Source organism: Puntigrus tetrazona, chromosome 22 (genome assembly GCF_018831695.1).
Source record: "Puntigrus tetrazona isolate hp1 chromosome 22, ASM1883169v1, whole genome shotgun sequence".
NCBI lineage: Eukaryota > Metazoa > Chordata > Actinopteri > Cypriniformes > Cyprinidae > Puntigrus > Puntigrus tetrazona.
Window position 1 is genome coordinate 6,461,610 of NC_056720.1, and position 15,000 is coordinate 6,476,609.

Consider the following 15,000-nt stretch of genomic DNA (forward strand, 5'->3'; position numbering starts at 1 on the left):
TAAAAAGTATTTTGAATGTACTTAATCATTCGACAGCACAGTTTTTTATTGAAATATGTATTTATTTATTCATCCTCACATTGTTAAACAATGTCCAACTTTAAAACATCACATCCTGCAACCCGACATTTTCTATCAATATTGTTTAATAAAAATAAACATTGAAAAAATAAATAAAATTTAAATCGAGTTACCACGGGTAATGCACGGATAAAATATAAACGTGCAGGGTTTTAAAACACGTGACTTCTTGCTCTAGCCTGACATTTATTACAGATCTCTTCTTCTTCTTTTAAACCAACGTTAAATAATATATATATATATATATATATATATATATATATATATATATATATATATATATATAATTTTTTTTCTCTAACACAGTCACCTGTGTTTCCTCTGCAGCTCACACTCCAGATAACAGCTTCCTGGGCTTCGTGGTGGAGCAGCACCTGAACGCCAGCGACGTGAAGCACATCGACGACGTAAAGCGACAGAACCAGTCGCTGGTTTACGGCAAAGTGGACAACTTCTGGAAAGTGAGTTCCCTCGGGCCGTTTGTCGGAGTCTTTATTACGAAGAACGAGATTTTCTCTGCACTCGTAGACGTGAAACAAAAGGTTTTAACGTAACGTCTGCTAGCACGAAAAGGTTAGCCAATCGAGAAATTAGTAGCAAATAGCTAAAAGAGTTGATGTACGCGTCCCCGTGAATGTGTCTTAAAGGTACAGTGACAAAAACGAAAAAAAAAAAGATTATATATATATATATATATATGTATACGTGTATATGTATACGTATATATATATGTATGTGTGTGTATATTTATTTATTTATTTTTTAGAAAGGTTTGAGCAAAGATTGCCGTATGCTAATCCCCACAGAGCTCATTTGCATATCTCGAATATGCTGTACGCGGAAAAAAATCCCGGCCTGTTTTACTTTAAGATTTCGTTGTAAAAATATAGACGCTTTTACATCTGCAAATTATTCACGTATAACGTCGGGGATTTATTTTTTCTTATATACTGCATATATTATTATATATTTTAGCTCTGTCGAAGTTGAAAGTTTGCGTGCGAAGTTCGACAGCTAATCACAAAGCGATTTCACGAGAAATATGCTAATCGCTCATTTGCACATCTTACAGCAGTTCATTACAGCAGAGGATGAAGCATCTGCGATTAACCTCGAGGAAAATTAGCGCACTAAAAAGGTGCAAAAAGCGCAAAGTTTGCCAACGCGCGGAGGTTAGCTAGTCGCAACTAGCTCTTAAAGGTACAGTAGCCAAAAAAAAGAGGCCAGTTTAATTCTCAGGGTCAAAAAGAGGTTGCGAAAGATATATGCAATTACAGCGACAGCGCATTCTCATTTAACCTCATGCAATTTTACTGATGCCGTCCTTCACCCGGCGATAAAGAGAGAGAGAGAGAGAGAGCGAAGGGTTCCTGCTATTGCACAGCCTCTCAAGAACTGGTTACCATGGAAACAAACTTGAACATAGACCCTGAATCAGTGTGTGTGTGTGTGTGTCATCTAGAGATCAGAGGATATGTGTATAGGCTTTTGAAATGCAAATAAAGTCTTGGCTGCGTGAATACACACAAATACATTCATGGCGATATTAGCGACGCGAGTTCACATGCCATGCATCGCTGTGTTTATTTTCCGTCTCAAACACAGATGCTTTTATGTGACCGGTTGTACTCTCTTGCACACGCAGATGTATATTAAGGCCTGATTTTTTTTTTTTTTTTTTTGAACGCCAACCGCTCAAACAATGCACATTTTTGCAGCGTTTGCATGCTGTGTCGCCGTTTCCAGCTCATATCTCCCATAATCTTATCACTGCGTGTGTGTGTGTCAGTCGATAAAACAAGGAACTAATTGAAGATTAAACAAGGAGATCATTGATATTCTCTTTCATAGTGTGTGTGTGTGTGTGTGTGTGTGTGTGTTCTGACCTAACTGATATAACTCGCAGATGTGAATCTGGAGTCATACGCAAGAATTTAAATCCAGACTTAATACGTATTATTATAAAAATAGTTAAGACCGTGATTGTCACTTGATTTATTTTTCAATTGCATGTGTAATTAATTATTAATAGTAGTTTGTTGATTCCGAAATTTCCCTAATCTTTTTAAAAATATTTATTTTAAATGTTCAATGTATTATTTTGATTGTAACTATTTCCTTTATTCATTTCATTGATGCAATTATTTTTTTTAAGTAGCAAGCATTTTTTTATTATTATTATTATTCTATAATAGTATTATTTGTGTGTGTAGTCAATTGTGAAAATCTGTACACACACGAACGTAAAATCTATTTTTAATGTTTAAATGATGTAAAGTCAGTGTGGAAAATATAAATGGTTGTGTTAAATTTTATTATAAACATACATACCGTAGCTGTGTTTGTGAGTGTAAACAAATTAGTCACATCGCACATAGTATTTTTTATTATTTTTACATATACATTTGTAATATTAAAGTTATATGTAAAATTATATACGCATGCATATTCAAGTAAATTATATTTATTGGTAGGGATGGTTTATTCATATCTTGTTGGTATGATCTTGTTCTTGAGACACACACACACACACACACATTGACTGATTTTATTTCTGTCTGCATCCTCTGACAGGAAGTGGGCGTCTGTGTTCTTCGAGTGTTTGTAAAAGAAATGCTTGATTTTCCTCGTCTTGATCCCGCCGGACTGTTCTGTCTGAAACGAGTTCACACACTTCTTGTTCGTGTTTTAAGCTTCCCGTCACTCAAGTCTGTTAGCAGAATGTCTCAGTATGATCATTCAGTAAGATGATGTACTGTGATTAAGAGCTGTTCTTGTTTACATCAGCAGAATAGTAGTTATTTTTTAGATGTTTTGGTAATATGAACAGCGACTACATTACCTCCTCCTCCTTCAACTTCCTTCTCTTCTTCTTCTTCCTCTTTCACTTCTTCTTTTTGTTCCTGTCATTCCTCCTCCTCTTCTCTCTCCTTACATCAACATTTGTGTAATACAGTATAGTGTAATATCCATATATTATTTATTATTATTATTATTATGGTTGTTAATTTTATTGGATAATTTTAAATACAATTATTTTATGTAATATACAAGATTAAATAATTAGTAATTTTATAATGCAAATAAATAATTGAAATATTATTTGGAAATGCAATATTTGTTATCGGTTTTATTTAAATGAGTATTATACATGAATGTCCTATTAGGATTCATTCATATCTACTAAGACTATTTTTTAAAATAAAGATAATTATGCGTACTAAAACTAACTGTAATAATGATTCAGCTTAATAATTAATAATATGAATAGTAATATTATACTTCATATTTTGTGTTAATTTTTATTTGATCTAAAACTAATAAAATGTACTATTATTGTTATATAATAATAATATTAAATAAATGAATAATATGAGCATATTTATAGTAACAGTAAATTATTTTTACGAATTTTAAATAACTGTAATATAATTATTTTCTGATTTCAAAGAATATAGCCCGCCAACATGATCTTGCTTTCATCAGTTAAAAGAAAAACATTATTTTGTTAACATGAACATTAATATTATACTTACTATTTTATAATTACTATCATTTATTATTATTATTATTGTTACTATTTAAATAAAAATGCGATATGTATAATATTAATATTTATAATATATTTTAAACGCTATAATTAGTGTTTATTTACAGTTATATTATACTATTTTATGAATACTTAAGTTTAACTGTTCGAACTGATCAAGCCACGCCCACACGGTCTTGCTTACATCAGCAGAATCCAAAAAGCAGTTCCAGCTTTCTCACACGTGCGTGTCTTTTATTTGCGTTTCAGGATAAAAAGAAATACCTGGACGTCATTCATTCGTACATGGAAGTGCACGGCACGGTCCACGGCACGAGCACGGTCCACCTGCCGGCCTACGTGAAGAACCACGGCATCCTGAGCGGACGGGACCTGCAGTTCCTGCTGCGCGAGACCAAGGTCCGCCTTTCCTCGCTTTCGCTGTTCAGTTCGTAGCGTTCGTCTGCCCCCCTCGTCCCCTCACTCCGAGCTCCACCTCCACTTTCGTCGTTTCAGCTTCGCGCAAACGTCTGGAGAGAGCGAACGTGTGTCGCCAGACTCATTTACAAATAAACAAAGTCACTTGGAAAGCCATCAGATAGGCAAATGTTCAGTGAACCCGCCTGGCGGTGGTGCTTCTCCTCAAAGACGTCTCGCTCTGTCTCTCTATAAGCTCTCTGCTGCCCCCCGCTGGTAAACCGCAGGAAGGTTATTCGCTTTTTGTACATGAAGTATTAATGTGCATCTTTTTTATCATTAATATTAGTATTAAATCATCCTGATTGTTTTGCAATAATAAAATGAGATATATTTTTACAATACATATAGATTATAATTTAATAACATAATTAAATTAATTATATTAAATTGTGTGAGTTATGTTTATATATTATTTAATATTATATAACTATATTGCAGGGAAATGCAATGACTTCCATATCACTTCACCGAATGCTAAAAATTATTTTATTATATATATATATATATATATATATATATATATATAATGTTAACATTAATAATAGTATATAAACGCATTTTATATATTTAAATTTACACTTATGTCAAAAATAAAAATGTCATTTTATAATACCTTTTAATCACTTTTGTGTCACGTATACCAATTATATATATAAAGTTGTACTTGTATAAGAAAAAAAATTAAAGCATTGTTTTAAATATTAAAATAAAATAAATATATAAATATGTTTAGTGTTTATTATAATAATTGTAATAATTTATAGGTCTAATAATTTTATACTAATAGTTTTATTGCATGTTGTTATTTATATTAAATACATATATTAGCCTTATTATACATAGTATTACAAAGTTGCTCTGTATAAAAGGGGTCTGCAAAAAGCATGAAATAAAAGTTAATGATTAGCGTTTTATTAATAGCAGTAGCTGTATTATACATTATTATTTACATCATTATCATTATTAGCTAAGGGTGAAATCCTCTGCTAAATGCATGAAATGTAAATGATTGTTTTTAATTCATGAATGTAATTTAACTTAATTTATTAAAGCTAATTAGAAATATTGGCTGTTTTAGAACTAAAATAACACTTTAAAATCACATTAAGCTCTTTTGGGAAGTGAATGAGGTTAAACTAATGATATTCATAAATGAATCGGCGTGATCTGTCACCTGGTGCAGTGTGTGTGTGTGTGTGTGTGTGTGAGTGTCTGTGTGTGAGAGACAGTGTGTGTGTCTGTGGTGTGTGTGTGTGTCTGTGTCTGTGTGTGTGTCTGTGTCTGTCTGTGTGTGTGTGTGTGTGTGTGTGTGTCTGTCTGTGTGTGTCTGTCTGTGTGTGTCTGTGGTGTGTGTCTGTGGTGTGTGTCTGGTGTGTGTGTGTGTCTGTGTGTGTGTCTGTGTGTCTGTGGTGTGTGTGTCTGTGTGTGTGTGTGCGTGTCTGTGTGTGTGTGGTGTGTGTGTGTGTGTGTGTGTGTGTCTGTGTCTGTGTGTGTGTGTCTGTGTATCTGTGTCTGTGTGTGTGTGTGTGTGTCTGTGTCTGTGTGTGTGTCTGTGTGTGTGTGTGTGTGTGTGTGTGTGTGTGTGTGTCTGTCTGTGTCTGTGTGTGTGTGTGTCTGTGTGTCTGTCTGTGTGCGTGTGTCTGTGTCTGTCTGTGTCTGTCTGTGTCTGTCTGTGTCTGTCTGTGTCTGTCTGTGTCTGTCTGTGTGTGTGTGTGTGTGTGTGTGTCTGTGTGTGTCTGTGTGTCTGTCTGTGTGTGTGTGTGTGTGTGTGTGTGTGTGTGTGTGTGTGTGTGAGAGTGGTCATCTGTCCGGCGGTGCACAGACAGCTCTTTGTGTGTGCTCTGAAGCTGACGGCCCCGAGCGGCACACTTCACAAACACATGACTGTGGGCCGCTGGCCGCATGGAAACATTTGCTCAGCGCAGACTGTGTGCTTTTTATTGTGATTGTTTCTCTCCTTCTCTCTGTTGATTGTTATTGGAGCCGGCGACTACAGCTGAGTCAATGTGAGTTTACTGCAGGTAAATTTGCTCTGGGAATCAGCCGTCAGTGGATGGTTTGTTTGATGTTTTCCTCTGCGAGCTTGTTGAAAGAGCCCCAGAAATCCCTGAATTCTCTCTCAGGAATACATATACACATACATCTATCGACCTAAAAGTACTCCCAGATCAGGTTTAGGGATGGAAATCAGGCCCGATTTATGAGAAAATGACCTGTAAATAGCACATTATGGTGTTTGCGTGGTGAAGTGTGTGTGTGCTGTGAGTCGGTGCCGGTAGTTTCCATGTTTAACATCTTCGTTCTTGTAACTCGTACATGGAGTTGTGCATTTAAACTTATGTAATGCAGAACATTAATAAAATATCAAAATATTAATATTTTTTATACATTATGAATAATAATATTTTAATAAAATCTATGTTTTTCAGTATTTTAATACTTTATATTACTCTAAATTTCTGTAAGCATAATATATATATATATAAGATATATATATATATATATATATATATATATATGATTTATTTATTTATTTTACAATTTTCCGATTCATCTCAATTAAACTTCATTTAATATTTATTTTATTTTAAACACAGATAACACAATAAAACCATGATTTTGGAATTTAAAAAATACATAAGTTTTCTATTTGTGCAAATAAACGAATTAATAAATAAATATTTGTATGGTAATATTTAATACAGACTTGGGCTTATTTTACTTGTTTTATTTTTCAGAAGTAAGAGATAATTCTTTGTTACAGAATATGAATACAATATAATTTTTACTTATACTGTCTCTGTGTGTGTGCACGTATATATGTGTATTCTTAAGTTATTATAATAAATAACATCATATAAAAATAATCTTAAAATACTAATAAATTCAAAAATATTTGTTCTAATCATTATTATACATTTTATTATTTCAAATAATTGTTTAAACTTTATATTTACAGTCCATTTAAACTTTTAATATTATATACGTTAAGTATAATTATATTAAAAGAAGTGCACTGTATCTGTAAACTGTTTTTAGTTTGCTTAATATTTACTGTAATGTGATGATGTTTTATTTTACATGTCAATGATGCCGTTCTCTTTTTGTTCTCCAGCTTTTCGTAGGGCTGTCCTTCCCGTACGAGGGCCCCGCCCCTCTGGAGGCCATAGCCAATGGCTGCGCTTTCCTCAACCCGCGCTTCGACCCGCCTAAAAGCAGCAAAAACACCGATTTCTTCAAAGGGAAACCCACACTCAGAGAGGTACCGCGTTATGTTCGTTTCTTATCGCACAGAGTTTTTGTGCTCAGAACCGGTCGTATCTGATGTTTGTTTGACCTTTGACCCCAGCTGACCTCTCAGCACCCTTATGCGGAGGTTTACATCGGGCGGCCCCACGTCTGGACCGTCAACATCGATGATCCGGCCGAGGTGGAGAACGCCTTAAAAGCCATCCTCAGTCAGAAGGTACAGGTTTTGAGAAGTTCATACAGGCTTGGGATAAATTAAATATTAAATATTAAACTGTATATTAAATTACTGTGAAGTGAATCCATTTTAATGTGCATAATATTATAATGTAATATAGAATGTAATGATTTAGTAGTTTTATTATTATTATTATTATTAAAGTTTTTTTATATTGTTATATTAATATATCATATTTTATTATGTTATGTTATAAATAAAAGGAATATATTTTATATATAATATAATAACAAAATATGAACATTAAATCAAGTAATAATAATTTTTCGATTTAATATAGCCGTAAAGGAAAAATCTATAATAAAACAGCTTTAATATAAAGAAATAACATAAATAACATAATACGAGTATGTTAATGTTTTGTTTTACAGTTTTAAAAATGTATTATCGCATTACTGTATATTATTAATTAAAAATTATTATGATAATAATATAGAGGGAACAAAAATACATATTAAATATCACAAATGACATGTTTGTGTGTCTTTCAGAACGGAAAGTGAATTCTGTCACTTTTATTCTATGTAATATTTTATATAATAATAATAATAATAATAATGTGTCTTTCAAGTGAAATGGAATTATTAGTTACTTTTAATTTATATTTTCTAGAATAATAATAGTAATATTAAATATTATAATAAGGACATAAAAAATCTATAAAATATTTAGTTTTACATTAGGAATAATAAATAAAACACTAAACATAATACACTTGACCTAACGATCACTTAGGAATGTTCAATATTGAGGTTTTGTGTTATCCTCTGTTTCAGATCGAGCCGTATCTGCCGTACGAGTTCACCTGTGAGGGGATGTTACAGCGCGTCCACGCTTTCATCGAGAACCAGGTACCTGTGTGTGTGAGATTCACCTGTTCAACGCTTCTTCTGAAAGATACGCCCTTGTTCAACCTGTGTGCGTGTGTGTGTGTGTGTGTGTGTGTGTGTGTGCCGTGCGTGCGCGCAGGACTTCTGTCACGGTCAGGTGATGTGGCCTCCTCTCAGCGCCATGCAGGTCAGGTTGGCTCCGGCAGGTAAATCGTGTAAGCAGGTGTGTCAGGAGGAGCAGCTCATCTGTGAACCTTCCTTCTTCCAGCATCTCAACAAAGACAAGGATCTGTTCAGGTACCGGCGCTGCACAGCAGAGGGCGCCGCTGCCCTCCACAGACCCCTATTTCTCCTATTTTATTTTTTTATTTTCTTATTGGCTTCTGCTGGGGTGTGGTGGGATTTGCTTTAAATCACCCATAATTTACGCCAGATTTGGACTATTTCGGTAAACTACTTGAATACAGATCTCATTACAAACATCTTGTTTTTCTGCCTGTGCAGATTAGTGTTTGAGATATAGACGCACAGCATTATACTTGGTTTTAGGTTATACTGAAAATTGCATTTAACTGTGAATTTATGCATATATTTACAGTATAACTGACAGCAAAAATATATTTATATTATATTAATACATTTTAAGTGTTATTGTATTACTTAAATATGCATAGATCAATATTTATTTTTTTATAAAATTTTCATTTTGCTTACATTTAAAAGCAATAAATATAAATATTTTTATATTTGATTATTTTTAGTTATGAGTTATTTTCTTTTTTTACAGCAAATTAATATTTCAATATAATTATTAAACTACACATTATTATGTCAATACATTATTAGCATTATTATTAATGATTTAAATATTTAAATATGCTTTTAATAATATTTATATTAAGTTTTCCTTAATTTTTTCATCTTAAATATATATTTGTTTAATATCTAAATGTATATTTAATAGTTATGACTACTTTAATTCATATTTACACACGTTAGTTAAATGCATGTTATTTCAGGTCAAGTAAATCTTTATTACCATAATATAAACATGGCACCTGTCTTTAAACAAAACGCGCTCTCTCTCGGTTTTCTTCCCGTAGGTATGGTGTGGAGTGTAAGACGGTGGAGTCTTCCAGCGATATCGTGGTCCCCGCCTTCAGCGAATCGGCGCGACATTGCGTGTTCCAGTCAGACCTGCTTCTGTTCAGCTGCGCCGGGGCCCACCAGTCCCTCACGCGCATCTGTCCCTGCAGAGACTACATGAAAGGACAGGTGGCGCTGTGCAAGGCCTGCTTATAACACACGCACCTGGGCAACTCCGTACGAGCGACCCGGCGGACCGTCGGCCGCCGCACCGGATCGATACGTTGCGGGCGGCGTCGGGAGTCGTGACGTGCGGCGACGCGATTAAAGAATTCGGAGCAATTCAACTCTCGTTTTATTCCCACGAACTCGGCAGAAGCGGAAAAACGCTGGAGCGCGGCAGCTCTCGGCTCTCGGCCGAAAAAAAACAAAACAACAACGATGGAAAGAGAATAAAAGGATTTTCTTTTTGCTGGATTTATATATTTTTTTTTTGTTTTGGCGTGAACTTGAACTAGTTTCAGGCTGACATACTTGAAGCGGACTGCAGGGAATCAGAACTGCACACTGCCCCCTGCTGGCGTGGAGGAAACACTGTACCGACCTTTTATTAACCTGCTTCTTCAATCTGCTGTTTTGTTTCGTTTTTTTTTTTTCGATTTTTCTTCTCTCTCTGACAGTGGCTTTTATCGTCTGAAAAAGCGTCTTCGACCGCATCGAAGGTTGCGTGTTTATTTGTTCGACCTTCGCGAACGAAATCTCCCTGCTTTTACACTGAAACTAGACTTTCCGTATACCGGCTCGCGTTCACATGTAAATAACGGGAGCGCTGAAACGTAAACCTGAAACGGTCCGTTTCATTCTGCATGGTATAGTTTATTTAATAACAGCACGCGCTTAGCGAAGCGTGTTAAATATGGCAGTACGGCACCAGTCGACTGCCAGGCGCTATGAACTAGAGCATAAACCAAAACTAACCGTTAAACTGGTCGACTGAATTCAACTAAACCGGGACACGTTTCGCTGTTGCGTTAATTGGCAAAAGTGACCGAGTTTACCTGAATTAACACTATATCACGGTTTTCAGATGCTCGGTGTGCGGATAAGGTCAATACCAATCGCAGATATTTCCGTAAAAAATTTACCTTTATTTGTATAAAAAAGATATATCTGTATAAAAAAAGTGTACATTACTAGGATGAAATACTTTTTATATTTTGTGTTAAAAACACAAATCGGCCTTGTTTTTCCTTTCGGTTCATTTTCTCGATTTTTGCCTGCCTGTTATCGGAAAAAAACATCAAAATGATTAGAGTCACTTGTGTTTTGGAATGAAAATGCACTATAGCGAAGATTTAAAAGCAGATATTAGGACACTGTACATTTCTTTTAAAGTTTGTTTTTTAATTTATTTTGTATACAGATCTTTATCTCCGCCTGTTGATTTTTATGTGACTATTTATAGAAAATTCTTTATAGAGGGAAATATTATTTATCAGACTAATTTAAGCGTAGGCGCGCGCTTGTCCAGAGCACCGTCTGAAAAAAAAATATGCATTTGGATTTATTATTAATGCTTGGTGGGATATCAGTTCGGTTACCAATTTATTCTTTAAAAATATAAAAAAGAAAGAATCTCGCACGGGTTTCGACCGACTTGGGTTTTCAAACAGATAACAGAATCGTATCCCTTTAAATAAAATGCTTAAAAATTCCTTAATTGGCAAAGTAAAAATCCAATGGAAAAAATAACAGAATACTTAATAAAAATACTGCTAATAAAAACATTACGTCGTAACATATCAGTTTCCGTTATGGTCGGTGCTCTGGACAAACGTCGACGACGCAGTTTAATTTCGAAAGCCAGCGAAAACCTCATTTGATGTTTTTATCCAGTGTATGATTTCTGTACACATTTGCACATTTGTAAATATAGATGGGTCTCTTCTAGTTTTCCACTCTAACTTATACGACAGTTTAGCGTTCGCGTTTCCGCTCCGTGACGAGATCTGTACGTAAAGCGAAGGTCTTCAGCCGAGCTCTCGTTTCATCTCGTTTCATCTCGTTTCATGATGTGCCTTCTGATGGTCGCTAGAACTCTCCGGTTTGTTTTCCTTTAGCGCCGGAGGCGAAATGCTAGCTAGCTAAAAGCCGAAATGGTAGTGTTTGTAGCTGAAGTAGAGTCGCTCGGCATTTAGCGCGAAATAGTCTCGCCAAACGCAAAATCACTCAATCGAAACGAATACGTCTAGACGATTTACCTTTTGGTTTACAGTATGAAGAACGCCACCGTTTCGGAAGTGTTTGTGTTCATACGGCTTAGCTGTAGCTATTTATATTAATAACTGTCGAGCTTTTATTGGAAATGCTAGATTAGTCGAATTAAAAAAAAACAAAACACGGCCAGTAATTCTTACCTAGTAACTACTGCTCATGTATTGGAAGTAATTTGGAACGAACCCCAAATTATGAATGGAACCGATATGTTAACGGTGTTCTGGTTTACGTTGCTGTTAAATAATAATTGCTTTCGTTTTGTTCAAAGCTGAAACGCATTCACGGATCATTTGTAAACAGTTCTTGTTTTTGAAGTTGTTCTTTTGTTTTGGGGGTTGATTCACGTTCGTTATAAAGGATTTTAAGACATTCGTGGGGGGGGAGAAAAGAAACAGACACGATTTGTTTTTCAGTAATTTTGAGGAATCGGTAGGATATATCTTTATTTTTCAAATAAACATTTTTCTGTGACAACAGACATTTCTGTGTAAATATACATGTGTACTCCACGGCAACATAGTTGTATATATATATACATTCATGTATCTTACGACATTCAGCCCGACGTGGACTTACATCGGCTTTTGTCAGCATTTGTACTTCTGCGCATTTGTACCAATTCAGTTAAATAATGGCTTTAAATAATATTTCCGAGCATCGGTTTTCGAATGAATAGCTCGCCTAAAAATTTAAATGCACTCATCCTTAGGCTGTCCAATATGTTTTTTGTTTTGTTTTTTTTTAAATATAGCATTAAATCACTTATGCATCCATTGAAGCGAATGGGTGCCGTCAGATTGAGAGCCCGAACAGCTGATAAATGCATCACAATAACACGCACCACTCCGTCGATTCATCTATTGTAAAGCAAAAATGAGGGAAATATGCACTGATTACGAATAAAAATGTTTTGCACAATTGTTTTGGTGTGAAAACACAACAGGACACAGACTTCTTCGGGGGTTTTACATCACGGTAACATATATATATATATATATATATATATATATATATATATATATATATAGCACTATAGTTATATATATTTATAGGTCTTTATGGTATCAAAATTTTGATAGCATAGAAATTTCTGATTCCTCAACTAGCATCAATATCACAAAAACACTAATACTAGCATAAATAAAAAAATAATAATAATAATAAAACTCAAGCACACAAAGCATGTAAACCGCAAGCGATTAAATAAGAATAAAACTAAGAAATACAACAAAAAAACTACTGTAGAACAAATTAATGACAGAAATGCTGCTAAAATATTGGACTGCTGTCCCTTTAAAAGCTGCCCATGTTTCTCGGATGTTTAACGATGGGCTTGCTTCTTAAAAAGCACGCAGCTTTTGACTTCATTTATGAGCTTCTTTGTCTTTGTGAGCCGTTTAGGCTTTAATTCCGACGGCACCCATTCACTTTTAAATGATCGAATTTCTCCAAACCCGTTCGGGTCCAAGAAAGCACTTTTAAGTCCTAAGCGCACGTCTGAGCGTGGTTTTCCTCGGGGGCGCGTGCTCGTGTCTAGTCCCCTCCGTCGAGGGTCTAGGTTTGTCAATTAAGAACAGAGCGTTGAATTCGCCCGCAAAAAAAAACAGTCATACACTTCTCCAAAAAAAAGCACAAACGTCGCTTTCCGCCGCTGAACGGCACGGCCTGCTCCGCGGAGCTACGATAGATCTGCTACATAAAACGCTCGGAAACTCGGCGTTGAAAACGGCCGAGCCTCGCGGCGGATCTCACAACAGTCTTAACACTTACGAACAAACAGCTTCACATCATGAAGGGTCGAGTTTTAAGGCTTCGTCACGTTTAATAAATACACGTTTCGCCGAAAGCCGCGGGCCAAGCGGACTTGGACGAAAATCACGCGATCGCATCGTTTGGGTCCAGCGAACGAAGCGGCTCAATGGCGGCGTTCAATAATATGAGTTTCGACGTAGGCCCTCTTTAAGAACACGGCGTCCACAAAATAAAATAAAACACAGTTTCAGCACCTCTTAGTTTATTCACTTGATATTCCGATATTTGGGATGGTTTGTGCTCGTGTGTAATTCGAGTCTCGTGCGCGAGTTCTTTTTCCACAGATGATTTTGGGAACGTTTAGAACGTTTCGAACTCAAGAATGACACTCACCTGATGAACCTCTTCCCTCCTAACCTGGACATTTATATTTGCAAATACCTAAAAAAACAATAAAAAAAAAAACATCTCTCACCGTCCATATCCATATTACTCGACGCGACGAATCTCAGTTTTCGAATCGAACGATACGGTTATACACATTTTACTTAATGAATTCTCGGTTTTCCCTTTCGGGTCCATATTTACAGGGGTAGGGGTTGTGGCTGCGTTTGCCCTGAGGCAGGTAAAGTGTGTGTGTGTGTTGTGTTGTGTTTTCCTCTCAGGAGGATCTCCACAGGAGTGTTTCCGTCTACTCGAAGCGCTCGTAATGTCTCGTCTGCCTGACGCGGGGCACCATGTCCTTCAGCAGCCTGAAAGAGAAGGAGAAAACCTGCTTAAAGACTAGATGTCTTTAGTGCATTGAGTGCTTATGTAGCTATATTAATATACTACAGTTAAATATTAACGCTGTCCTATGATTAAACGCATAATGTGCTTATTTATTGTGTATAAGTACGCATGCAGTATATACTTATTTGCATTTATATATTTTTATGATTATGTTTTCTGCGTAAATTTCATATATCAACATACAATTTTCATCAAATGTATATGCAAAGTCATAAAAAACAGATATATGCATTTTAACTGAAATTAAAATGCATATATTTTTTATTTTGGCATGCCTTTGATTTGTGCATGTTATGAGCAGTTTTATTTTCTATCATTTTTCTGTTGTGACGTTTAATGGAAAAGCTCCATTTTGATATACAGAGTAGTAATTATGCATATGCGTTGCAGCATTTGAATCTTATTAATCGCAAAGCAATTAAAAAAATATAAATAAATAAATAAACAGACCTAAATTTAAGTTTACTTCTTTAAATTGCATCCAAAATTTCCATTCGTCTGGATCATACGGTTTAAGATAAACGATATCAAACAGGTAAGATTTATGTATTTATGTATTTGATTTTTTTTTTTTTTTTTTTAACAATGCATTCTTTCAAATTGCTCATTAAGACATTTTTAACAAATTCAGTTAAAAAGTACTAGACGGTTAGATGTATAAGCACAACCTAAATGTACGAGATTGA

At 35.1% G+C, this 15,000-nt stretch overlaps 2 protein-coding genes across 3 annotated transcripts in view; one reads left to right on the forward strand and one right to left on the reverse strand.

Annotated features, from left to right (window-relative positions):
* mgat5 (alpha-1,6-mannosylglycoprotein 6-beta-N-acetylglucosaminyltransferase) overlaps positions 1-11,112 on the forward strand; it is a 53,064-nt gene extending 41,952 nt beyond the window's left edge. The window contains exons 11-17 of the mRNA XM_043222422.1: positions 409-542; positions 3,881-4,030; positions 7,206-7,352; positions 7,440-7,556; positions 8,354-8,428; positions 8,547-8,704; positions 9,511-11,112. Of these exons, the coding sequence (XP_043078357.1) occupies positions 409-542; positions 3,881-4,030; positions 7,206-7,352; positions 7,440-7,556; positions 8,354-8,428; positions 8,547-8,704; positions 9,511-9,709 (980 nt within the window). The 3' untranslated portion in view covers positions 9,710-11,112. The remainder of the gene's footprint in view (positions 1-408; positions 543-3,880; positions 4,031-7,205; positions 7,353-7,439; positions 7,557-8,353; positions 8,429-8,546; positions 8,705-9,510) is intronic.
* Positions 11,113-12,171: 1,059 nt separating this feature from the next.
* The window catches only part of tmem163b (transmembrane protein 163b), a 27,528-nt gene continuing 24,699 nt past the window's right edge, over positions 12,172-15,000 (reverse strand). For both annotated transcript variants that reach the window (XM_043222424.1, XM_043222423.1), the window contains one exon: positions 12,172-14,274. In XM_043222424.1, coding sequence (XP_043078359.1) covers positions 14,214-14,274 — 61 coding nt within the window. In that variant the 3' untranslated portion in view covers positions 12,172-14,213. The remainder of the gene's footprint in view (positions 14,275-15,000) is intronic.